General features: G+C 53.8%; 1 protein-coding gene across 1 annotated transcript in view; it reads left to right on the plus strand.

Moving 5' to 3' along the window:
* PREX1 (phosphatidylinositol-3,4,5-trisphosphate dependent Rac exchange factor 1) overlaps positions 1 to 16,614 on the plus strand; it is a gene marked incomplete at its 5' end in the record, with an annotated part of 142,208 nt that extends 125,594 nt beyond the window's left edge. Inside the window, 16 exons of the mRNA XM_080925282.1 lie at positions 116 to 392; positions 2,115 to 2,321; positions 3,362 to 3,450; positions 3,568 to 3,650; positions 3,774 to 3,864; positions 5,692 to 5,820; positions 7,070 to 7,111; positions 7,911 to 8,131; positions 9,024 to 9,123; positions 9,900 to 10,043; positions 10,145 to 10,259; positions 11,598 to 11,664; positions 12,703 to 12,875; positions 13,622 to 13,724; positions 13,928 to 13,995; positions 15,214 to 16,614. Coding sequence (XP_080781408.1) covers positions 116 to 392; positions 2,115 to 2,321; positions 3,362 to 3,450; positions 3,568 to 3,650; positions 3,774 to 3,864; positions 5,692 to 5,820; positions 7,070 to 7,111; positions 7,911 to 8,131; positions 9,024 to 9,123; positions 9,900 to 10,043; positions 10,145 to 10,259; positions 11,598 to 11,664; positions 12,703 to 12,875; positions 13,622 to 13,724; positions 13,928 to 13,995; positions 15,214 to 15,256 — 1,952 coding nt within the window. The 3' untranslated portion in view covers positions 15,257 to 16,614. The remainder of the gene's footprint in view (positions 1 to 115; positions 393 to 2,114; positions 2,322 to 3,361; positions 3,451 to 3,567; positions 3,651 to 3,773; positions 3,865 to 5,691; positions 5,821 to 7,069; positions 7,112 to 7,910; positions 8,132 to 9,023; positions 9,124 to 9,899; positions 10,044 to 10,144; positions 10,260 to 11,597; positions 11,665 to 12,702; positions 12,876 to 13,621; positions 13,725 to 13,927; positions 13,996 to 15,213) is intronic.
* Positions 16,615 to 25,490: the final 8,876 nt, after the last annotated feature.

A 25,490-nucleotide genomic window follows, 5' to 3' on the forward strand; every position in this document is an offset into this window, starting at 1 on the left:
GACCTCAGTAGGTCAAAGTTGCTATCTATATTTTTTCTGTCCAGAGGTTCAGGCAGGGTCCCCTCTGTGTGGGTTTGGTCCTGTTTCTGAGTAAGCTCCCCCTCCTTTGCTGCAGGCCATCTGAACCCCATGGCCTATACCCAGCACTGTATCACCACTATGGCTGCCCCATCCTGGAAGTGTGCACCTGTCGTAGACGGGGACTCCCAAAGCCAGGGTCTCAATGACAGCGGCTTCGGGTCAGCCAGTGGTGCCCCGAGCCATCAAGACCGGGGCCTGAGCTTTCTGCTCAAACAGGAAGACCGTGAGATCCAGGATGCGTATCTGCAGCTCTTCACTAAGCTGGATGTGGCCCTCAAGGAGATGAAACAGTATGTCACCCAGATCAACAGGTGAGGCCTGGCCCCAGAGCCCTCCCTTGCGGCCATCCTGAATACCCCAGGTCTTGTGTAGCGTGGCCGGACTCTCCCAAGTTCCCGGAGCATCTGCGACAACAGAAAGTCCCCAGTTCCCTAGGGGGAGCTGGCTCTAAGGAAGCGAGGCAGGTAGGCAGCATCCTTAGGAGGCTAAACCTGTGAGGGTGTGTTAACATTGCAGCACAGTGGGCTGCTGACAAAGTGTCCCTGTTACTTATAGGACGTTGTGGTGCCTACAGCGGCAGCTATGGGCAAAGGTAGTTCCCACTCACTGCTCAGCCTCAAGAAGGGGACAGAAGTCAGTTAAACAGCACCTTCAGTTGACTTTGGCTAGAGCTAAGGACAGGTAGTTCTCAGCAGCACATAAGTAAATGTTCAGGCTGTGGATCAGGGGAGAAGAGGAGGAGGGGGAAGAAGAGGAGAGGAGAGGACAGGAGGAGGTGGAGGGGGCGGGGGAGGCAGAGGTGGAGGAGGTGCAAGTGGAGGGGCAGGAGGAAGAGCAGGAGCCATTGTGGATCAAGATGCCAGACAAGTGCACTAGCCAGAAACGGTGTCTGTAGCAATGTAGGGACCTTTGTGTCTGCTATCTGGAAGGGACAGTTTAGAGCCAGTCAGTCAGGGTGGGCCATTTGGTCAGGTCTGTGTTGTGGCGCTCCGGGGCATGTAGGATGCTTGCAGCATGCTTGGCCTCTGATTCTTCAGGGCCATGGTAATCCCCCTCCAGTTGACAGCCTGGATCATCTCCAGACACTGCCCACTGTCCCCTAGTGGGCACGTTTATGTAAAATAAAAATACTTCCAGACTCAATGGCCTGTCGCTTACAGGGACCAGGTGATGCTCTGTGTCCTTTCAACTCTACCTTCACAGAAGCCTCTCATGGGGGGGGGGGATCCTGATGTTACCCCATTTTTCAGAGGAGGAACAGAGGCTCATAAAGGAGTAACTTGCCTCTAACCTAGAAAATGTCAGTGTGAGAAGGTCAGCGGGGCCCTGCGTAGTTGTCAAGTGCTGTTAACGAATGTCCACCGGAGGCTGGAGTCTGTCCACTACCGGCTTTACCTTTTAATTAAGGTTTTATCGTAGACATCCCTGCTAGTGGTGGCAGAGTTGGTACCTGTAACTGAGATGCTCTGACATGCATACTCTGAGTTTACATTTACTTTTGGTGGGTTTTGTTTTGTTCTTTTGAGACAAGGTCTTATGTAGCTGGGGCTGGCCTTGAACTCTTGATCCTGTTCTCCTGGCTCCAGAGTGCCAGGACGGCAGGCATGAGCTTCCATGTCTTCTTAGTCTAAGGGAGTGTAACCTTCTAATACAGCTCCTCATTTTGTGGTGACCCCAGTCATAAAGTTAACAAATATCTGATATGTAGGATACCTGGTGTCTGACCCCTGTGAAAAGGCAGTTTGGTGCATAAAGAAGTCTCGACCCACAGGTTGAAATCACTGGTTTATCCTCTGGGTTGTAACACATACATGCCCAGCCTGTGTGAAGTACTTATAGGGCCCAGCAGGGGGCAGCACTGGGTATCTATGGTGTTGCTGGTGGTACTTCCAAGGGGGAAAGACTTCCGGGGTAGCTTCCCCTCTCTTTCACTGTGGAGTCAGAGATGAGGTGACGCCTGGACTTTGCTGAGCCCGTGGCAGTGCCCTGCCAGCCTGTGTCCTCACCTTCAAGGCCTTTCCTTTGCTCGGCAGGCTCCTGTCAACCATCACAGAACCCATGTCAGCTGTACCTTGTGACCCACCCTTGGCGGAGGAGACCTCATCGTCTCCCCCAGTCAGCGAGGAGAGCGAAGTGGACAGGACTGACCACGGTGGCATCAAGAAGGTGTGCTTCAAGGTGTCAGAGGACGAGCAGGAAGACTCAGGCCATGACACCATGAGCTACCGCGACTCCTACAGGTGTGTGTGACCCATAGGAGGTCACCAGACAATTGAGGCTTCTGACCTGTGGGAGAGTCAAGACTGGCATTTCCCAAGATGCAGAGGCATCAGTCGCTGGGGCTAACAATGTGTGTTTGGTGGGCTGGAGGTGCAGGGGCATCTGATGCTCTCCGAGAACATTCCAGAATGCCTGCTTGGCTCCTCTGCCTTGAGCCAAGGCCTCCAGGCATGGCACACAGACACCATTCATTCCATTTTACTCCATATGCTCACAGGCTGGGTGAACGTCCGGATCCTGTGGTGTGTGGGGGCTTCTGTGGCTCCGAGGAGTCAGACATTTTCTTGTTTTCCTGCCTCCGAGGATGGGAGTGGCATTTCTGCAGTTGTTAAATTTATTTTGAAAATACTAGCAGGGTAGTAATTAGTAACCAGACAAAACCAGAACTTTCTGTGCTGTGACAGGCCAACTTCATTACCACAGAAAAGTGGGGTCCCCAGTGGAAAATCACAGTGTCTGACTCAGTCTGTTTCGGTCTGTAGCGTGGGCAAACTCTGAAGCCACAGGATTGAGAGGGTGCCAGCCTACCTGCTTCAGCACTCTCCTTGTGTTCCCCAGATCTGCCTAGTCCCCAAGGCCACCTTCCACAGTGTCTCTGCGGCAGGATTTTCTGGCTGCTTTTCACTCTATGCCCTTGGGACATTGTCTCAGATACCCCTCCCCTTCACGTCTTTGGCTCTCTGATTTTTTTCCTCATTCAAAAAGCTGTTGGCAAGGAGGCTGGCTTCCTGTTCCTCGTCCTGTTGAGTTCCTTTTGGCCAAGTGCAGTGTGTCCGAGCTCACGAAAGCTGGGAAGTGCTCGGAACCCCGAGTGACACTAGAAAGTCCCTGTCTGAACAGGATCCTGAGCGAGTTTCCCAACCTCAGACACCAAGCTGGGCTGGCCTTGTGCTGCCTCTAGCTGGGTGTCCGCCCAAGGCTAGGAGGTTTGTCTACACCCCAGATGGTGGACTCCAGGGCTGGGAGAGGGTGACTCAGGGTGTCTCTTGTCCCGTTACAGTGAGTGTAACAGCAATCGTGACTCTGTCCTGTCCTACACCAGCGTGAGAAGCAACAGTTCCTATCTGGGCAGTGATGAGACGGGCTCAGGTGAGCAAGACCTCGGGCGAACAGGCTGCTGGGGAATATGGGATGGAGAGGTTGTTCCCGGGAAGGTGTGAGGTGGGATGGCTGTGGCTGACGGCTGTGTTTCCTTCTTTGTGCCAGGGGACGAGCTTCCCTGTGACATGCGCATCCCATCTGACAAGCAGGACAAACTTCACGGCTGCCTGGAGCATCTCTTTAACCAGGTAGGACCTTTGCCCCATTGTACCCGGGATGGCTCTGATCATTCTGGAGTGTGTGTGGGGGGGGGGGGAGCACTCTGTGGGTGGCAGGCCCTTCCTGCGCTCACGGGAGCTTATTGTCCCTAGGTGGATTCCATCCATGCCCTGCTCAAGGGGCCTGTGATGAGCAGGGCGTTTGAGGAGACCAGGCATTTCCCCATGGAGCACAGCTGGCAAGGTGAACCTGGAATCCCCGCCCCCCACCCCGGGCCTGTGGGGTGAGGCAGGAGGACTGCCTGGAGCATGATCTCAGTCCTCGTGCTGTCCTCCCTGAGCCTGACTCATGGCGTCCGAGCACATCGCAGCGTGAACCGTTCTCATTTACGGTCCGCTTTACTGCTGACGTAACTGAAAAGCTAAACTGTTCGAATTAGAGACTTAGTTTCGCGAGCAACCCGTTGAGCTCCACAGAGTGGAAACACCAGCACAGTGTGTCACTCGCTAACGGTAAATCAAAGCCGTAGGTATGACGGAGACGACACCAAAAAAAGTCTTTGGCACACGTTGGTCCCAGTGCCCGCTCGGCGCGTCCTTGAGAGGATGAGGTCTCCCTGGCATCAGACTGAGCGGGGAGGGGGAAAGATAAGCATCCCCCATCCTCCCCTTCACACATTCTCCCTCCTGATTCACTAACCCACCCTCTATCCCTCCCTTCCTCCCTCCCTTCTTCCCTCTGTCATCATCCGCCCACCTTCTATCCATCTGCTTACCTGACATTTGCTCACATCCTACCCATCTGCCCTGCATCTGTCTATGTATTCACCAACCCTCCTCCATCCACCCATCCATCGGCCTACCTGTACACCCACTTATCCATCTACCTGTCCATCTGTCCATCCATCTATCCACCCATCTACCTTCCATCCATCCCTACACATTACCCTCTGTGTGTCCATCTGTCCATCACCCACTCTCCCTCGCTCCCGACCTACATCCTCCTATTTGTTCTCCAGCACCCACATCCACCGACACATCTGCTGTCCACCTGCCACCCACCTGCCCACTCCCGCCACCCACCTGCCCACTCTCGCCACCCACCTGCTCACTCCCACCACCCACCTGCCCACTCCCACCATCCACCTGCCCACTCCCACCATCCACCTGCCCACTCCCACCATCCACCTGCCCACTCTTGCCACCCACCTGCCCACTCCCGCCCACATTTATCATTACCCACAAACCCACCTCTGTGCATCTACCCACCCGTCCGTCCGTCCGTCCATCCATTTCTGCACCAAGGCACCAATAAAGCGATTCCAGATTATTCCAGGCATACTCTGGATGCCGACCTAGAGATGAGTCAGGGCTCTCTAGACCTCTCAGGCCACCCACTGTGTATTGTAGAGCGATTTCAGATAGGCAGCCATCTTCCCATAAGATGAGACATAGCAGAGAATCCGGAACCCTTGGATTGTCTCAGGGGCGCCACCCAGTGATGGGCCTCTGAGGTCAGAGGTGACATGGAGGGCACAGCCACAAGGGGCTCAGAAACCCACACAGGTAAAGGGACAGGGGTCAAGTACCTGCCTGACCTGTGCTCCTGCCCAGAGCAAATTGAATGACAACTTTAGATAAATCCCATCTTCCCTCCTCCAAGCCTGGGCGGCTGCTTCCGTGTAGGGCAAGACTGTTGGGCTGACACTCATCTGCCGGCTCAGTTGGTTATGGCTTTGAGGAGGGAATACCTGAGGAGCCAGTGGCTTCAGCTCCCAGCTCTAGGAGAACCAGCCGTGATTGATTTGTAATGTCTGTCCTGGGTTGGTTGTAGCTATGGGGAGACAGGGAGTGTATCTGTTGTGGATTAAAGATGTCTGTTGTGGATGCCATGCTGTGATACCTCCCTTCGTTTTGCCTTGCACAACCTGCGAATACCCATGAGTCCAGTCGATCACCTTGACGTAGGGTGGTGAGCTTTGTGATCTGCTGATGGGACGCAGGCAGTTGGTGCCACGGTTCTTCAGAGCTCTCCTCGCCTCACACTCCTCTTGCTACTTTGCTGCCCCAGAATTCAAACAGAAAGAAGAATGCACGGTCCGAGGGCGGAACCTGATCCAGATCAGCATCCAAGAGGACCCATGGAACCTGCCCAGTTCCATCAGGACCCTGGTGGACAACATCCAGCGATATGTGGAAGGTCAGTGGGTAGAGAGGGTGTCACACCTGCCATTGGCCTTTGGTTCTTGGTATAGACTGGTCTTGTCTGCAATGGGCCTAGCTATGTGTCCCTGTCTTTATGTCTATGGAGGGACAGAGCATTTCCTAGTGGATGTCCTGACCTGGGTGAGGCCCTTAGGCTATCTGTATGGCTGGAGGCGCCCTGGAAATGGGAGCCATTGCTACTGAGGCTTCTTGTAGTCAGGAGGCTGGTATCCTGGTTTCATTCCTTCTCTGCTTCTAAAACCGGATCCCATTTGAGTCTCTACCTGTATTGATTGTCACAGATTGGAGCTCACTTGTCTGAGTTGTCAGATGTGAGGAAGTCCTAGTACCTTAATGGTCAGCTTCCCTGTGGCCACACTTTTGTGAGGATATCAGGTATTCATTCCCATGTCTACCCAACGTATGTCCTTATTTGAGCCTTTGGGCACCTGAGTCAGACTCCTGGGGCCTGGAGCAGGAACAGAAGGAAGGAATTACAAAGGCGCGGCTGTCTCAAGCCAAGCCACTTGGTTCCTCAACAGAAGCAGGTTACTAGCACGAGTCTGGGACCTGACTGTCGCTAAGGAATCTCTTCTTATCTCCTTTCAGCTGCATAGCGGGACTTCCTGTGGTTAAATACTGCCAGTGGTTAAATGACACAGAGACTTATTAATATTTGTTAAGGTGTAGGAGGATAGCTGGCAGACTCTCAGCTAGCTCGTCTAAATTATCCTGACTCTTCTAGCACTCCAACCTGCCGCATGACTAGTTCTTTACCTCTGTCTTAGCCCTGGCACATGTGTTCTTCTCCATGATGGTCAATCTCTCTGGACTCCTTCTCCCAGGGACCACCCCTCTCACTGAAGTCCCGCCTTCCCCTTCCTGCTCAGCCATTGGCTGTCAGTTTTTTTTTTTTTATTAAACCAATCAGCAACGAGGAAGGTGAATGTTTATGAAATAGAAAATCAGTAGCTCTCCACGAAGACAGAATTAGCCCTTGAACACAGAGACACACCTTCGCAGAAGGTTATCCCAGCACAGCTCTCTGAGGAGGATACAGGGATGCTGGCAGCGGGGGCTCCGTCTCTGACGTACAGGGTCTCCGGAACTTACCCAGCATGCACTGAGCACAGCTCAAGTACCAGTACCACCACCTCTTGAGGGTGCAGAGCCCGTGTGCTGTAGGCTTGCCGCGGCTTCTGCCTGCTCTGCTCAGCCTCCTTCTCTCTCCTGCCTCCTTTCAGATGGGAAGAACCAGCTGCTTCTGGCCCTGCTGAAATGCACAGGTGAGGATGGGGCTTTGAAGGGGCCCCTGGGAGGCATAGTGGGTACTGTGGCCACAGGCTGGGGCGATGTCCCTCTGCTGGCCAGTGGCATCTGAACGGGGCCCTCGGCACCTGCATCCGGGAGGCAGCCTTTGCTCCCAGTCTCACCGAGAACTGCTTGAACCTCACCTTCTCCTCTGGCGCCAGGCAGGGGACACATCTCAGGTCCTGGGAAACGTGAGCCCTGTTTAGTGCTACCTGTTAGGCCTGGTGGGCGTTCACAGGGAGACTAGCGGAAGAGGGAGGGTGCAGAACGTAGGCCCTGAGCCTAGACCTGAATAATGGAGGGCGGAATTTCGTGTGTGTGTGCGTGTGTGTGTGTGTGTGTGTGTGTGTGTGTGTGTGTGTGTGTATGTGTAGATGTGCCTACTCTTATATACATCACCAACTGACTGGTGTTGGCCAGTGGGGGAGCAGAACATGGGGAGGTGAGGCAGGGGGAGAGCATTCTTGTGACTAGTCTTGAACAGCTTAGTACTGCTAGTGTTCATGTGGCCCAGGCTGAGAGGTTCCGTGGCTCATAGTAGGGCCTGAGTTTTGTTTCTTCAGGAAGCAGGCACTTGGGCAGTGGGCGAGTGAGATTTGGGGTGTCTTCCTTTGAAGAATTAATGTCTTCGGAACTGGCCTTTGGCAACTGATTGGTCCATTTAAAGTTCTCCACGGGCCCCCACGGGCACGCGGGGTTGTGGGTTCAGGTGTTGAGGGTGGAGATGCTGTGGGCACAGCACCACTCACCCAGAGGCTCCTGCACCTCCCACAGACACGGAGCTGCAGCTGCGCAGGGACGCCATCTTCTGCCAGGCCCTGGTGGCCGCCGTGTGCACCTTCTCAGAGCAGCTGCTGGCCGCCCTGGACTACCGCTACAACAACAACGGAGAGTACGAGGAGAGCAGCCGGGACGCCAGCCGCAAGTGGCTGGAGCAGGTGGCGGCCACGGGCGTCCTGTTGCACTGGCAGTCTCTGCTGTCACCGGACACCGTGGTGAGTGGCCGAGGTTGGCAGCACCGGAGGCGCTGTCGCGGGTGCTCTCGGCTTCCGTCCAGCCAGGGGGTTCACGCGGTAGTGATTTGCTGAGCATTTCCGGTTAGGTTTTGGAGTTTGTGGGTGAACCGTAGTCCCTATGCTCTGAGGCGTTCTGGGGAAGAACAGCAGACAGAAAAGATCCGCGGTTCTGAGCCGCAGGCGGTGTCTCCTGACAGTCTGGGCTGGTGGCTGAGTCCAGGGAGGGGAGATAATATTTCTGGCATCTAATACACATGTAGAGGGCAGGGGTGCTGGTTCAGCATCCAATAGCAGCTCCAGACTTGTGGCTCCAGAGACTCCCTCAGGTGGCCCACAGGCGGCACAGCCCAGATCGCCCCCTGCTGGCCACTGATGAGCACTGCCTCCGGCCTTCAAAAATCTGCCTCTGGCCCCACCCCTCCCACGGCAGCCCTCTTAGGATGGAACACGCAGAAGGACGGGGGATTCATGTGATCTGGGCTAAGTTTTAACAGGAAGTGCGTGACCCCAAAAAAGACCCTTCTAAGATGTCCTGGGGAGAGTGGCCATGACTGGAATTAGGTAGGCTGGACAGAGGGACACTGGGTGTGTGCTGGCAGTCATGGGGCAGGATCTGGAAGGCCTTGAGAACGGGATAGAGAACAGGACCAGAGGCTCCGAAGGAAGGAAGTGTGGGTGCTCACAGGTCAGAGAAGAAATGAGTTCTGACCCATAGGGGTTACGGGATAGTTGGGATGAACCATGATGTCACGTGTAGTGCCACACCCAAGTCACCCAGAGGCCTCCCAGCCTCATAGGTGAGAGGCATAGCATCTCCAGGGCTGCCCAGGACAGGGTGACATCTGAGTCTCACCACCACCTCTCCCTGCAGAAGGAGGAAAGGACCATGCTGGAGGACATCTGGGTGACGTTGTCGGAGCTGGACAATGTCACCTTCTCCTTTAAGCAGCTGGATGAGAATTCTGTGGCCAGTGAGTAAGCCCTCCCACCCTTCCCCCAAATCAGGCTGCTCAAAGCCACACTGGCTCTCCTCTGTTCGGTCTCCAGTGCTTCAAGCCTCCAGGCCCAACCTGAGCCTCAGAGTCAGCCTTTGGGGAGCACATGGAAAAGGGAGGGGGGGTGCATTAGCTACTTCTCTTGTTGCTACAATAAAATACTTGGCAAAGTCTTCAGCTGACGGCAGCTATCTGTGTGCAGGCTGAGTTGGGCCCAGGGAGGAGCAGTGATTGATTAGTGATGCCTGTCTGGCACAGGTATAGGCTCTGAGTCATGTTTGTCAGTCATAATTTATCCTTATGGGTGCGGATAAGCTACAGCTGGGCTTTTAACAGCTTTTGCTCTGAGTTGCCAGGCAAGGGAGTCACAGGACGGGGTTAGGGAGGTTGGAGACACTCCAGACAGCTCTCCTCAGGGGCAGGGTCAGTGTCAGTGGGGAGCCGGAGGCTGTGGGAGCCAGTGAAAGGGGGGGGGGTCATCACAGGCAGGTCTGGAGGCTGAATGGGGCTCTTCAAAGCTAAGCATGGGGGTCCGAGTAGGAGGGAGGCAGGGGTTTGACACTGCCCCTCTGGGATATTGGGGTAGGGAAGCCTTGGATGTCAAACTTAGAAGTCCCAGCATGCCACCTTGATGCTGGGAGACAGTAGGGTCTGAGGCTACCCCTGTGACTCAGGAGGGCTGGAAGTATAAGGTTAACTCTTTGGAGTGCCACTCTGGCCTCCTTAGTGAGCCACCCTGTTTGCTCCCACAGACACGAACGTCTTCTACCACATCGAGGGCAGTAGGCAGGCACTGAAGGTCGTCTTCTACCTCGATGGCTTCCACTTCTCCAGGCTGCCCTCTCGCCTGGAGGGTGGGGCCAGCCTCAGACTCCACACCGTGCTATTCACAAAAGGTGAGCCTCCAAGCTTAGGGACCTGGCAGGGCAGGGGCAGAGGAAAGACCCTAGAGCACCCTAGGGCCCCAGCACCTACCCTCCCATGCTTTCCCTCACAGCTCTGGAGAATGTGGAAGGGCCGCCGTCCCCAGGAAGCCAGGCTGCAGACGATCTACAGCAGGAGATCAACGCACAGTCCCTGGAGAAGGTGCAGCAGTACTACAGGAGGCTCAGGTAGCTGCCATGGGCTGGTGGGGTAAGGGCGGGATGAGGGCTCTGGGGTTGGGGGTGGGAACCTGCAGGCTGCAGGCACGTCATGTAAAACCATGGGCAAGCCTAACACCCTCTGGAGCAACATGTAGCACTGCCTAGAGGCCACTGCTAACCCATTGTACAGCTGAGTATACTGAGGCCCACTCAGCCTGCCCCAGGTCACACAGCCAGATGAAAGATGAGCTCAGTGTCTTTGGCCCATTCCTCTCAGCACCGGGAAGAACTGAGTAGGGACGGTTGCTTCAGGGATCTTTGGGCTCCTAGCGCTGGGTCCTCCTAGCTCTGAGGAGAATTTCCAGAGAGAAGTGGAGAGGGCAGCAGACAGTTGTCCAGAGGAAGAGCAGTGGAACCCAGAAAAACAGCTAAGATCTGACACTTCCACTGCAGCCCCCTACAGCCACGTCTACAACACACCCTGACCACACCCCCAGACCAGGCTCCCAAACACGGCCTCTCTCAAGTCCCATCTAGTGGCTTTCTCTACAATACCAAGAGGGGGAGCACAGGGCCTGGGCTTCCGTGCAGAGGAGCCACTCTCTTCCCAGCTCCTCTCTATCCATTTGCAAACTAGAAAACGAAGCGTCCAAGCAGTTACTAGACAGTAATGCCCAGCACACAATTCACAACTTAACTGTTGTCCTCTCTCTATCCCAAGTCTGTCTGATTAGCTGCTAATTCCATTTGCTCAGGCTGTTCTTGGAGACTTTCTGTGGGCCCTGCACTGCCCTGGGACCAGAGAAGCCATCTTATTCTACATGAACACTTTTTCTCTCAAGGCTGGGCCACCAAATCTGGCTCACCCCTTATGTCTAAATAAGGTTTTATTCACACACAGCCAAGACAGTTTCTTCCTGAATTCTTTATGGCTTTTTTTTTTTCCTTCTGTGTATGACAGAAGACAAGGACTCTCTGGTTAAAGGGGCCACTGTTTTCTGGTCGGCTCTGTATAGAAGGATTTAGAGGGTGAGAAAGACCACAAGCTGATAAACCCAGAACAACTTTGTGTGAACTGCTCAATATTTAGAGACAAGAAAGCAGGAATGTGTGGAGGAACAGGACACTGGGCTGTTGTCCAGGGTGGGAAGGCAGAGGTGGTGTTGAAGCCCAGAGAACCTTTCTTGCTTCCCTGAGGTCACCGGAAGAGCAGGTGACCGATGTCACTCAGTGACCTCCTTCCAAGAGTCTGGGGGAGGATACAGGGCTGTAGCTCTAGGGACTTGGACCCGGGGCAGGGGTGGGCGGGGCCAGAGCATGTGTGTGTATAATGGTGGGATCCTCAGCCTTGTCTGTTTCCTTCAGGGCGTTCTACCTGGAGCGGTCCAACCTCCCCACAGATGCTGGCACCACAGCCGTGAAGATCGACCAGGTGTGTTGCCATTCCTGGAAACTTGGGCAGGGTGGAGGTTGCTACAGGCTGAGTCTGCTCTAACCAGAATCGGGTCCAGAGGCCCCCGAAACCCCCGCAAAGCCTGCTAGCTTGTTTCTACTTAGGACTTCCTGGGTGACATGCTTGTGTTGGCCTCATCTGCTTGGGGCATTTTGATGAACACTGTATCACTTTTCTTGGGCTGAGACCCCGAGGGACCAGAGTGGTGACTGCCACACTTAGTGGGGCTTCACATGGTATCCCTTTGCTTCAAGTTCTTGACAGGCATTTAGAAATCAGAATTTCTCCATTGAAACTAGAGGCATTGCCATTTCTTGGCCTTTTGACTAAGAACAAGTGTCATGTCATTCTCACCAGTTTAGCGTTCCATCGGTCCCCCAGGCGACAAAGCTGAGTCTTCCAGCTGCTTGTGAGAGCTCTAACTGTGGGCTCAGTTCTTTAGTGCCATGATGGCCCTGAGTGATGTCTGTCCTTCTGCCTCTCACCTACAGTGCATCTCTCTGGGTCTCCTGGTTCCAGAACCAGGCCCAGGCAGGCCTTGAACTTGGAATGGGTTGTGAGGAACTGGCCATGGGGCTCAGAGGCTGTGAGCTCTGAGGAGTGTGGGCACCATCTTTGGGGGATTTTGTAGTCTGTTGGATACAGACCAGAGGATCTTAATGGCACACGGTTGAGGAAGACAGTATAAGGAGTGGCTTGTCATTTTGGTCAAGCCCTTGGACTTGCCACTCGGAGAGTGGCCACTTGAACTAGTTGTGACAGGTTTAGAAAGGATAAAGGATGTTAGCCGCTTAGGCAGGCTTGCGTTTGGCAGGGGAAGAGCCAGGTTGGAAGGTGGGAACCGAAACAGTAAACAGCAAATGCCAACTTTCAGGGTAGTGGGGGCTGCTGATGGTTCTTGAGGTCTGAAAAGGATGCTGGGAAGACGGCTGTGTAACAGCTGGATTAGAAGGCTGTCAGAGAAGGCCAGTCCTGGGGCTGCAGGCCTCTCCCAGACATTTGTCGCATCCCTTGCAGCTCATACGTCCTATCAACGCCCTGGATGAGCTCTACCGCCTCATGAAGTCCTTAGTGCACCCTAAAGCTGGCGCTGCTGGGAGCCTCGGTGCCGGCCTCATCCCCGTCTCCTCGGAGCTCTGTTACCGTCTGGGGGCGTGTCAGATCACCATGTGTGGCACCGGCATGCAGCGGTGAGCCTGGGCCAAGGCCGGATGGGACATAGTGGGGCTTCCGCACAGAGGTGGGAGGGCTGGGTTCAAATCTCGGTGCTGCCTTGCCCATGTTCTGGCCTTGGTTTACCTGTCTCTGAAATGGACTGGCCAGGGTCAGTGAGCCTGGGAACATCGGGCACTGTCCCTGATTCTAACCAGTTCAGAAAGGAGACATTCACCATGAGCAGCCATTTTGCCAGCATCAACCTTGGGGAACTACTGTCTTCTTATCAGTGTCAGGACAGTGTGACGCTGTGGGTTCTCAGCTGGCAAGAGTGTCCTCTTCTGGGGTTACCTAGTCATGTCTGGATGCAGTTGTGGTCCTCATGACTGTGGGAGAGAGGAAGGATAAACAGCAGGTGGAGGCCAGGGATGGCAGGGAAACCGAGGTACAGGGCTCAGGGTGACCAGATGGTGCTGTAGATTCAGAATCAAAGATGTCTGCCTTCCAATCTGGTCTCAGGAGCTGCACACCTCTGTGCCCCTCTCTAACCTCCCCTCCCCCAGAGAGCCTCCAAGGGCCATCCCTCGGTCAGGTGTTTGCCATGACCTCTGCCTGGGGCTGTGGGCTCTCATAAAAAGCTCCAGGAATCTCCTGTTTCAGGCACTGCCTTAGGGGTGTGGGTAGCGCGCACTGAAGAGATGGGGTGTGATGGCCGCCAGGGAGAGCCGGTGGATACCGTAGGAAGCGGCCCCTGCCTTACCCCTTCCTTCACCTGCCGCAGGAGCACCCTGAGCGTGTCCTTGGAACAAGCAGCCATCTTGGCTCGAAGTCACGGGCTGCTGCCCAAGTGTGTTATGCAGGCCACAGACATCATGCGTAAGCAGGTGAGGTCACCCGCGGTGGACAACGTGGCCAGGGACCCCGAGCCTTGCCCCATGGGATGATTTATCCTAGGACTGGTCCTCCTCAACCCCAGACATCTTGCTTAGTCCCCCTCAGCTGTTCACATTTGCTATCCAACCTGGCTCCCTGTTCTCCCCTGTACCCCGAGCTCCAGGCCCAACCCTGACAGCTGTTTTCCTTCTAGGGCCCCCGAGTGGAGATTCTGGCCAAAAACCTCCGCATCAAGGACCCAATGCCCCAAGGTGCACCACGGTAAGTGGCCACTCCCCCACTCCCAGCCGGATGTTCTCTCCAGGAAGGCCCAGGCCTGCTTGGTCTCAGCCCAAACAGAATCCTAGTGTTCTGTGAGGGTACCTCTCACCATGGGAACTCTGGGGGCCACACTCCAGCTTGGCCTGCCACCTGACTGCTGCCTAGCCCCTGCCTGGTGGTTGGGCTTCTTCCCCATCCCCATGTTGACGCCGTCAGTCCAGCTGTCAGTCTAGCCTTTTGCCATCACTCTGCTGCCGATGGCTGCCCAGGAGTTCAGAGTGGTGGCTGAATGGTAGCTTCGGACGGCATTTCTCAGTGGCAGTGTCCCCCAGAACCCCAGTATATTCCTGACCAGGGCCTTGGTGTCCACTCCCTGCATCCTGCTCATGTCCTTTGGTCGGCCATGTTCTTTTGCTCTCGGCTTGTCTTCATGCTTTCAGGGACAGTGTCATCCACCCTCTTGTAAACCTAGTTGACCCCTGTGAGCAAGGCTCTGCTGAGATCCTCATTGGCTGGTGGATACATAGAGGCCCAGAGATGTTCAATATCTTGCCCAAGGTCACACAGCCAATACCAGAGCTGGTCCCAGACAGTCTAGGCTTAGACATTTAATTCAGTACTATGTCTAAGTGTAGCTTTGGTCACTCCAGTTCACCCCAATGTCCCCTCTACCCCTAAAACCATCCCTCTCTATGGCTGCCTCTCCTTGAAGCCCAGCACACGCTTCTTCATTAACGGTATTCTTCAGAGTCTCCACTCTGCAGCCCTTCCAAATCCAATGAGCCGTCGAGGCTACAAGCAGACAGGCTCACAGTACCCTGTGTGCACCCAAATACACACAACGGTCGGAAACCCTGCCTGTGTCTAGAGCTGTGGTTCTCAGCCTTCCTAATGCTGCGACCTTGTTTCCCAGTTCCTCCTGCACTGCTCCTTCATAACTGTAATTTTGCTACCGTTAGGAATTGTAATGTAAATATCTGGTATGCAGGGTATCTGATAGTCGGCAGCCAAAGGGGTTGGGACCCACTGGTTGAGGACACCTGCTTTAGAGGAACAGGATCTCCCTTTGAGGGGAGACACACTGCTAAGGGCAAGGTTCAGGACTTACTACTCTTGTGTATTCTTCTGGCTGTGAATTGCTTGTCCCAGTAGAAGGGGAACTAGCCACATGTGGTGGCCACACGGTCCCTCCTCATGTTCTCTGCCTCTGTCTGCCAGCCTCTACCGCCTCTGCCAGCCTCCAGTGGATGGAGACCTCTGAACAGCGACATGCTCCAGGCTCAGCCACTGCCTCTGCAGCTGCGTTGTGGGAGGACACGGAGGGGCCGCAAGGTGACCTGAGGCTTCTGCCATAGCGGTGTCAAGACCTACCCAGCTGACCCTGCTGCCAACATCCAGGACAGGCCTCTGCACACACTCTCTCTGGATTGGCTGATCAGCGCTGGGCTGGCAGATTCAACACACTTATGCCTGGAGCCCGAGGGCCGCTTGGAGCCCACAGAGCTCATGAATGTAGCTGGGGCCTGCACTCACCCAGGTTCCCCAAACAGGGAAAGGTCACGGGTCCGGCCCGGTGAAGGCCTGCAGACCCTGCTCCTCAGATGGCAAAGCTGCACTTTGAACCTGGGTTCCTCCCAGGGCCACATTCCAGGAGACCCTACCTGTTTCCTGTCCTGGCTGAAGCTTCCTACCCTTACTAACCAGCTCCGCTGACTCGGAACAGCCTGGCCTCAGCCAGGAGAGGACACTGGGCTGAACAGCTGTTACTTCGTAAATACTTTGGAGCCCTGCTGGAAGTGCCCACCACCGTTGGAATCTGAGCTGCCAGGCTCTGGGCACCAGATCGGCTCTGATGTTAATTTATAAGACACAGCATCTCTGTGGTTTATGTTCTGTTTATTTTCTTTTTCTTACTGTTACTGTTAGTGTTGTCGAGAGTTTTTCCCCTCCCCTTAATTTTTTTGTGATTATGTCTTTGTCACTTTAAATTTTCAGAGAAAAAGTATATTGCCTAACGGGACCAACGTAAAGTAGCAACAACTTCATTCAGTTCTACTGAATAAAGCAGAAGGAACTAAACTATTGAAAAGGTTTAGGTCGTCGTTACTTCTAAAGGTCGTGAGCTGTGGCTCACGGGCTTCATTGCTTCCTTCCCCTGCCTCAGCACCCAAGAGACCTGCCCATGTTGGACTTTGTTGTTTCAGAGACTGGACCAGAGTTTGAGAGGTGCTCTAGCGGCTGCGGGCTGGGCTGTGTGTTCTTTATTTTGATATTGTTGTCTTAGAACAGGGCACCTGGGACTTCTCAGAGAACCAGAGAGATAGGAACCTGTTGTCCTATCTCCAGAATAGGAGGCTGCACGTGGGGGGCCCCTGGGCTGTTTGTCTGCTATCCACCTTCTGGACGCCTAAGGGAAATGCTACTGTGTAGGAGGAGGGAGGGGAGGCCTCGTCAACTGTGGTTGGCTGTGAGGCTGGGTTCCGGAGTATGGTCTCCTTCGTCCCCAGCAGCCATCTTGGTACCAGGTCATCTTTGTTGATGTATTTTTTTCAGAGAACCAGGGCCCCTGTTAACCGTGCTGAGGGAAATGGGGGAAGGGCCCCGAGGGCCAGGGTGTCATACCTGGTTTATTTTAAATGTATAGATTCTTTTCATTAAATCCATGATAGAGTTTTTATTATTATTAAAAAGTCAGTATATAACACAAACAAGGTGTGGTCTGTTTGTTTGGTGGTCAGAGTTTCTGAATGGGTTCCATCTCAGACAGCTACAACATTACCGACTGTGCCTCAGTTCCCTCCTAAGGAACGAGGACTCACTCCCCTGTAACATGCGAGGTTTTATATTGAGTTTCAACCTTAGTTTGGATTCTAAGCTCTCAAATTTGTTGTTGACGGTAGAGACATTCTAAACATTTCCTGTCTTGTCCTGGGTGTTTTCCAAGTGTTCAGGAGTCGGGGCACGTAAGAACTACCATCCACTGCGGTGTCTGAGATTGGATCTGAGCAAAAGTGGAGTTTAAGATCCTCACTCACAGCCTGGAGACACGGCTTAGCAATAGGAGCAGTGGCTTATATGGTAGCTCACTGCCATCTCTAACTCCTGCTCCAGAGAGGACCAGACATCTGGCCTCTGTGGGCATTAGGCACACACATGGCAGACACTCACATACACAAGAATAGATAAGTCTTTAAAATGCAGTGAGGCCTGGAATCCAAGCTGGCCACAAGCATGCTAATCCTAAGAGGTTCCACACAGGCCAATGGGAAAACCCAGCTGCACACAGGCCGGAGCACAGGTGGGCCCTGTGCTGTTTGTGGGTGTTTCATCTGCTTAGTCTGAGGTGGTCTCTGTGAACTGCCAGGATTTGTAGGTCTGGCCCAGCCAAGCCGCTTCTTAGGCTAAATTTGATGTGCAACCCTTGGCCAGCCCTACAACCTCCTTCTGTCTTTCCTCTTTTTCTCCATCTTCTTCTTCCTCTTTCTTTCCTAACTTCCCACATGTTGGAAAACACCGACACTCCTGTCTACTTCTCATGAGACCCTCATGGTCTCCCCCTGTCCCTCATCTATTCCGAAAATAGCCTTGCTTCTTGATTCTGGTTTCAAACGACTTCATAGCGAGCCCTCTAAGGGCTTCTTTGAGGGTTTCAGGGCGTGGAATGGAATCTTCTGGATTATCTGGATCCCAGATGTGCGCAGTTGGAGTTGCCAGGGAGTCTCTGAGGTGTCCACGGGAATCCTGCCCTGGGGTCTGCAGAGACAAGGTCCCCAGAAGTGATTTGGGAAGGCCAGAGGCAGGGTGTCTGACTTCGAGTCTGTCCTACCTGTTCGTGAGTCTGGTGAGAAAAGCTGGGAACATAACTTGCACACCTGACACTACCGGGTGCCGCTGCCTGGGTTTCCGTCTGGTGGGATTTTTAGGCAGAGGGGAGGGGCTGTCTTATGACATTTGAGCCTAATGTTCTTACCTGTCCCCAGATCCTGCAGCCCTATGCTTGCCGGGAGGGATATCACCACCTCTCTTAAAGGCTCAGTTTCCTTGTGCCCTCAGGACGACAGCCTGACCCTGAAGTATCTTTCTGAAGGCATGTAGAGCCCAGCCTGTCCAGCAGGGGGCACCAGGAACCAAGGAATGCCCAGAGGTTGCGGTTGCCTGGTAAGGTCCTTTCTAGGGACTACTGACACACAGTCTGGCTGCAGGTGCCTGTGTTGAGGACAGTGCCTGCCTGAAGGGGTTGGATGAGGGTGTTTGGATAAGGACAGCAGCGGCCAGGCTGAAAGGCTGTCCATATAAGCATCTTTTCATTAGTTCCTCCATGGCTCCCACTTCTGCCCCCACCCTCGCTCCTGCTTTCTGGTTTTCTTTGCCTTGTGTGTCTTTGAACATGGTTCTGCCTTTTCTGTTCTTTTCTCTTCCATTCCCTTCTCTCCTTTGCCTTTCGTGTTTCATCCATTTGGATCCAGGGGAACACAAGAGACCTTTGTCAACTACAGAGACGCGTGTGGGGGATGTGGCCGCTAACCCACAATTACAGCCTCCCCTAATCCCCCCTACTTACTGCTGGAACCACTTAGAACTATGGCCACCAGGTGGCGCTGTGGTCTAGGCTGTCTTGAGTAGGGTCCCCTGGCTGCTCAGGAGTTTAGAGATAAGGGGAGGGGATTCTTAGGGGGAGGAGGTGTTCAGGAGTGACCTGCAAGTAGAGATTATGTCCTTGTCTCTCTCTGCGCCTGTCCCATACAGCCAGTCCCTCAAAGGGAACTTCTCTCCGTCCAGCTGTCCCAAGGTCTTTGAAGAGTCATTTGAAGTTGTGCCATTCAGAACTGACACTGTATCAGGCAAACTGCTCAGTGGCTTAAAAACTCTCTCACCACTCTACAGAGGAATAAAAGGGGGCTCAGCTGGCTTAAGGGTCAGATGGTCACATGAGCCTGAATGGTACATTGAGAAGTTTCTGGTGCAGCTCCCAGTCAGAGGCAGGGGCATTACATAATGACAAATGGGATCCACCAAAGCCATTGTCTCTTTTAGATATGCCGCAGGAGAGGCTGGCTTTAATCTGGGAACCCGTGCGGCAGAGAGGAAAATGGGAGACGAAAGAACTGAATGGGCCCAAGCTCATCGGTGGGAACAGGCCGTGGCTTTGTTACTGTGAGCCTGCCTCTATGCTTTCCAGGGTGATTGTTAATCTTAGTATCAACTGGGGTCAGCTAAGAGACTGCCTCTGGGTGGATGGGTGAGGGTGTTTCCCTGAAGGACTAATGGATGGGGGAAGAGGGAGGCCGTTTCCAGAATGGAGGGTACCTTCCAGGGTGTTCTGAAGGAAAAACATCATGGATTATCTTAGTTAAGGTTTCTATGGCTGTGATGAAACACCAGGACTGAAAAGCATGTTAGGGCAGAAAGCATTTCTTTGGTTCACACTTCTACATTATTGTTCATCACTAAAGGAAGTCAGGGCAGGAACCAGGAGATGGGAGCTGATGCAGGAGCCATGTTGGGGCACTGCTTACTGGCTTGTTCTGCCTGCTTTCTTATAGAACCCAGGACCACCAGCCTAGGGATGATACCACCACAGTGGGCTGGGCCCTCCTCCACTGATTACTAATTGAGAAAATGCCTGACAGCTGGATCTCAGGGAGGCATCTCATCAAGTGAGGCTCCTGACCCTCTGATGACTAGCTTTTGTCAAGTTGACATACAACCAGCCAGTACAGTGCTTTGTCCTACTCACCTTTACTCTTCGCTGATAAGTGCATCTACCCAGATGCTGCTTTTGTTGCTACCACCAGCCTCCATTGACATCAGAACCTAGGTTCTTTGGCCTTCCAATCAATTCCAGATTGATGACCAGCTTCTTTCTAGGAATCCTCCTGGCCTTTGGTACCAGGTTGAGGCGTCCAGCCTCACTACTGAGCAGTTAGCAGATTCCGAGCCTCTCCCAACAGCTATGGTTGGATTCAATCCTAACTGTGTAAGCCAATCCAAATAGACAAATCCCTTTGTGACATAAATTCATTCTGTTGGCTCTTCTCTGGAGAACCCTGACAGACAGTGTAGAGCACTCCTTACCACGTGGTTTCTTGTTCTGACTTCATTTCCTTTACATTTATTCGTGTGCATGCGTGTGCACATAAGTGTGTGTACACTTGTGGGAGTTGGTTCTTTTCTCTTACACATGAGTCCTGGGAGATTGGACACTGATTGTCAGGCTTGGAGACAAGTGTCTTTACCCATTGGGCTGTCTTGCCTGTCTGCATGCCTACATTTTCAGTTTGCTCTGGGACCCACAAAGTCCTACATTGGTCTCATACACAGACAGAAGCCGGTCACAGGGTCCTGCCTCTTTGGGGATGACTGGCAGAGATCAAGTCACTTTGACCAATGAAATGCAAGGGTGCTGTGCTGGAGAAATTCTGAAAGGTTCTGTAAGGTTTCTGAGACCCTGTTTTCTCCCCCCGGGTCCCCTTCCTTCCTTTTCTAACTGTCATCTGGCCACTCCTTCCCACCTCTGCTGCCACCACCCTATCATGGCTTCCCTAGAACGTTCTGGACTCCTGACTGTTCTTCCAGCTCCACCATCCCCTGTATGGAGCCAATGACTATGTCACTGTGGCCCTCTCTAACTCAGAAACTCCTAGAGCTTTCACTGCCGTGATGGTTAGTTGCCATTCCCACGATGCTCTGCAGGCCCTTACCCGCCGTCCTGACACCCCATCCCCCCTCTGCCCTCGGTTCAAGGCCTGGACACAGGTGCTCTCTGCAGACAGTTCCCAAGAATCCTGTCTCAGATCCCTGTCTGTGAGGATCAATGAACTGTGAGGTTAGTCTGTCTACACTAAGAATGCGTCTTTCTCTGCTTCCCCCAGGGCCATTCTTAAATAATGACCTTGTGTAGAGCTGGCAAGGGCACACCCCAGGCCCTTTCCTTCTTAGCTCCCGTTCATCTGTCCTCATGGCTGAGGACCAGAAGGATAAGCAGGAGGGGACACTTAATTTCCAGTAAGCAGACGAGGTAGATCCAGGGTCCTGCTGAGGACTACGAGACATCAGGGTGTGAGCATTAGCTGAACACCTACTATGTGCTGGCCATGTGTGAGACACATCCCCTCAGCAGATGCTCATGATCACCTTACAGGGGCCATGTGGGGAGGAAGGTGAGATGGTGACAGCCCATACCTCATGGTTAAGATGCCTCATAGTTAAGAGCTAAGCCCCTGGCATCTGGGTCCAGGGCCTCAACTGTATCCCAAGTCTGCCAGCGAGAGTAGAATGGGCGGTGCAAGGTGACCCAGGCACCTCGTATTTAAACGTGAAGAAATGCAGAGCCCGGCTGTGGAGACTGAGGGTGGCTAACATGCTCCAGTGACAGCTCACCCTGGCACTGCTCAGGAAATGAGAACCAGACAGCCTCGGGAAACATGACCCCAGCTACTCAGCGGGACAGGGCGGGGTGGCAGGGGCCTGGCCTCTGCCTGGAGCCCATTTGCTCTGTGCTGGACTTTCTAGGCTTGAGTTTCTGGGCCAGTGTCTTACTTCTGTGTTCCTCAGGTTTCCCTGCACCACTCTCCCCGTGGGGCTGGTGCAGGCTGAAGAGGGAGATGAGTCATGTAACAGGCAATGCTATGACTGAAGGTCCTTTGTTGTCACCGGAGGTCTGTCACTGCAGGGGTCACTGGAGGTGACTAAAGTCATCAGGTGTGTGGGAAAAGGCCACCCGGACAGGCCTGGCCTTTGGGAAGTCTGGTTATCTGCTCTCTCCACCCAGAGCCCCCAGAGAGGCACAGTGATCCCACTAGAGGCTTGCTTCACTTAGGTGCTGTACTTAGTTAGGCCACGGATGGAGTTTGGAGGAGGCCAGGTTGAGATCACAGGAGCCGTCACAGGAGCCGAGATGTTCTGGGCTACATAGAAACAGGGCCAGTGGACATCACCTACCCTCAGTGGGAGCTCAGGATCACGGTCACGGGGAGTCTGACACTTCCATCCCCATGTGGCACCCCCGCATGGCACCCCCAGGCTGGCTGTAAAGGTGTGAGGCTAACATGAAGCAGAAAGTCCTGGATTCAAATTTCACTCTTGCTCTTGGCTGGCTTCAGGGAAGGTAAGGAGTTGGCCACCTGAGAGAGGAGGTGTGACTTTCAGCAGGCTGAGACCCTGTCCCAGGTACTGACAATGTCACAGGCTCTGTGACCTGGCCACCGTAGACATCTGGAACTTTAGGAAGAGAACTGGGCAGTGGCCCAGGAGCCTCATTGACACGTACGACGGTTTCCGCTGTCGAGTGCACTGCCCACTGTGCTCTCCTTCTGGAGCATGGGATCACCAAGACAGATCTGGGAGCACCACGCCTTCCAACAGCTTCTCCCAGATCTCCCGAGCCAGGGACAACATCACAGGCCTTTCCTTGTCGGAAGGGGGGAGAAAACTGGGTTCCTCTGATTAGAGGGAATCAATCCTGTTCTGTCTATAAAGCAGCTCCAGAGGATTCTGTCTGCTGCAGGGGGGCAGGGACAGGAAGCGCTGAGCACTTCACAGCAGTTAGCAAATGGTTAGCTAGCCTGACCGTGGACACATGTGTGAATGTGTGCATGCATGTGTGTGTGCATGTGTGTTCCACCTGTACTGCAGTTCCGGGCTCACCACTGCAGTTTGTGAATGGGGAGGATCCCCTTGGATTGTGGGCTGACATGAACCCTGGGCTGCTTGGGGTCAGAATGTTCGATCACAGCAACGGACAGGAGACTCAAACAGAGGTCAGCTCCACCAGGACCAGATCAAAGCAGTGTCTAGTCCACAGGACACAACCAATATTCACGGAGAAGGTGGTTGGTGGGACCCTGGCCACTCTGTGGGGAGGGGGACCCTGGCCATGTGAGCGGAAGGAGCCCACGTGGATCTCCAGCACTGCTGTGAAGCAGAGCCGAACAAACAAAAGACAAAAGTCTGCGGTGCATCCCCTCAGCTCATTGGCCAGCCAGTCTGACTCAACTGGCGAGCCCCAGGGTCAGTGACAGAGCCTGTCTCAAAAAATAAGGTGGAAATGGGTAGAGGTGACAACTTGACATCAGCTTCCAGCCCCCATATACACGGACACACGTGCATACCTGCATGTATATGTGCATGTGCATAGAAATAAGAACTCACAAACTCATGCATATCCTACACTCATACATACATGTGTGCGCGCGCGTGCACACACACACACACACACACACACACACACACACACACACACGGAAGCTCACTCCGGCACCACGAGTAGATTCAGCTCAGACTTGCCTACCTTGTATCCCCTCTCTCAAAGCTCCCCTTCCCCCAGCCCCCCACTGCATCTGAGAACTGATGGAGAATTTATTTATTCCGATGAATATGTATTACTTCTTCCCAGACAAGATAGGCATGTTTTAATAAGGAGTATCTAGAGACACAATTTCTAAATCCAGGGACATCACCCCAATAACGAGAATGTAAGGCAATGATTAGGGAGCACGGGTGCTTAGGGCGCTGGGAGTTGTTGCATCACAGAGCGGCTAAGGCCTCCCTAGATCTAGGGGAAGGGTGCTTGACAAGGGTTGGTAAGGAGTTAGACAGGCCCTCCTCTTTGTGGTTAAACATCATGAAGCTGATGTTAGGTTATTTCTATATGAGAAGACAGATCTCCAGGACCTTGGCCCACATGTAGTGTGTATGGGTGAAGGAGCCATGTCTCTCAAAGATCTAATGTCATTATCACCCTGGTAATGGGTTTGTCACCTCCCTATGGGCTTCTTCAGAGGGTCATGGGAAGAAATGCCCTAAAATGAATATCCAAGGGATAAAATTACTCCATGAATATGCCACCCACTTCATAAATATTCATGAAAACCTCCTTAGAATCTGTAACACTGAACCTTGGGGCAGCCGCTCCAGTGTCTTTGCTGCATTTGCTTTGATACATAAACTTCAGCTGTCCATGTCTCTTGACTGAATTCTTTCCTTCACGAAGACATTCTAATGCTCCTGGGGGCAGCACAGGGGTGGTAACATCTGTTCAGCCACCTCCCCTGAGACGGCTACTGGGCAAGTCATCTCTGTAGTTGAATTTGCTCCGGATGCTTCACAGGGGTGTGATGGATTACTGTTATTTTGTAAGTGCCAGACCTTGACCCAGCAAACTGTGGGAATTAAAGGCGTGTCATGGAAGAGATATTCTTGAATTAGAGAAAAAGAGAATTCCAGAATAAGTAGCTAAGTCATTAATGACGACAACGTCTCACACACAGGAGTGCTTTTGGCTCATCCTGGAGAGCTGGCTGCTGGTCCAGGTCAGCTGATTCTCAGATCCACAGATCTTCACAAACCCCAGTGGGATTATTTCTCATCTCTAGCCACCTTGCTCCTATAGCAGTGCCAGAGGCAGAAAGGGAAACGAAGGTCTCCTGCCATAGCTACTGTAAGCAAGCCAGGACACTACTCAGAGTCCAGAGGCTGTCCTCCACTGCCTCCTCCTCCCACTGCTGTCCTCCACTGCCCCTTCCTTCCACTGCTGTCCTCTACCCCCTCCTCCCACTGCTGTCCTCCTCTGCTCCTCCTCCTACTGCTGTCCTTCTCTGCCCCTTCCTCCCACTGCTGTCTTACACTGCCCCCTCCTCCCACTGCTGTCCTCCTCTGTCCTCCTCTGCCCCCTTCTCCCATTGCTGTCCTTCTCTGCTCCTCCTCCCATTGCTTTCCCCCTCTGCCCCTTTCTCCCATTGCTGTCCTCCACTGCCCTCTCCTCCCATCGCTGTCCTCCTCTACTCCTCCTCCCACTGCTGTCCTCCTCTGTCCCCTCCTCCCACTTCTGTCCCCCTCTATCCTCCTCTGTCCCCTCCTCCCACTGCTGTCCTCCTCTGCCCCCTCCTCCTGCTTCTGTTCCCCTCTATCCTCCTCTGTCCCCTCCTCACACTGCTGTCCTCCTTTGTCCCTTCCTCCCACTGCTGTCCTCCACTGCTCCCTCCTCCCACTTCTGTCCCCCTCTATCCTCCTCTGCCCCCTCCTCCCATTGCTGTCCTCCTCTGCTCCCTCCTTCCACTGCTTTCCTCCTCTATCCTCCTCTGCCCCCTCCTCCCACTGCTGTCCTCCTCTGCCCCCTCCTCCCACTGCTGTCCTCCTCTGCCCCCTCCTCCCATTGCTGTCCTCCTTTGTCCCCTCCTCACACTGCTGTCCTTCACTGCCCCCTACTCCCACTGCTGTCTTCCACTGCTCCCTCCTCCCACTTCTGTCCCCCTCTGTCCTCCTTTGCCCCCTCCTCCCACTGCTGTCCTCCACTGCCCCCTCCTCCCACTGCTGTCCTCCACTGCCCCCTCCTCCCACTGCTGTCCTCCACTGCCCCCTCCTCCCACTGCTGTCCTCCACTGCCCCCTCCTCCCACTGCTGTCCTCCACTGCCTCCTCCTCCCACTGCTGTCCTCCACTGCCCCCTCCTCCCACTGCTGTCCTCCACTGCCCCCTCCTCCCACTGCTGTCCTCCTC

This window comes from Micromys minutus, assembly GCF_963924665.1.
Source record: "Micromys minutus genome assembly, chromosome: 11".
Lineage (NCBI taxonomy): Eukaryota > Metazoa > Chordata > Mammalia > Rodentia > Muridae > Micromys > Micromys minutus.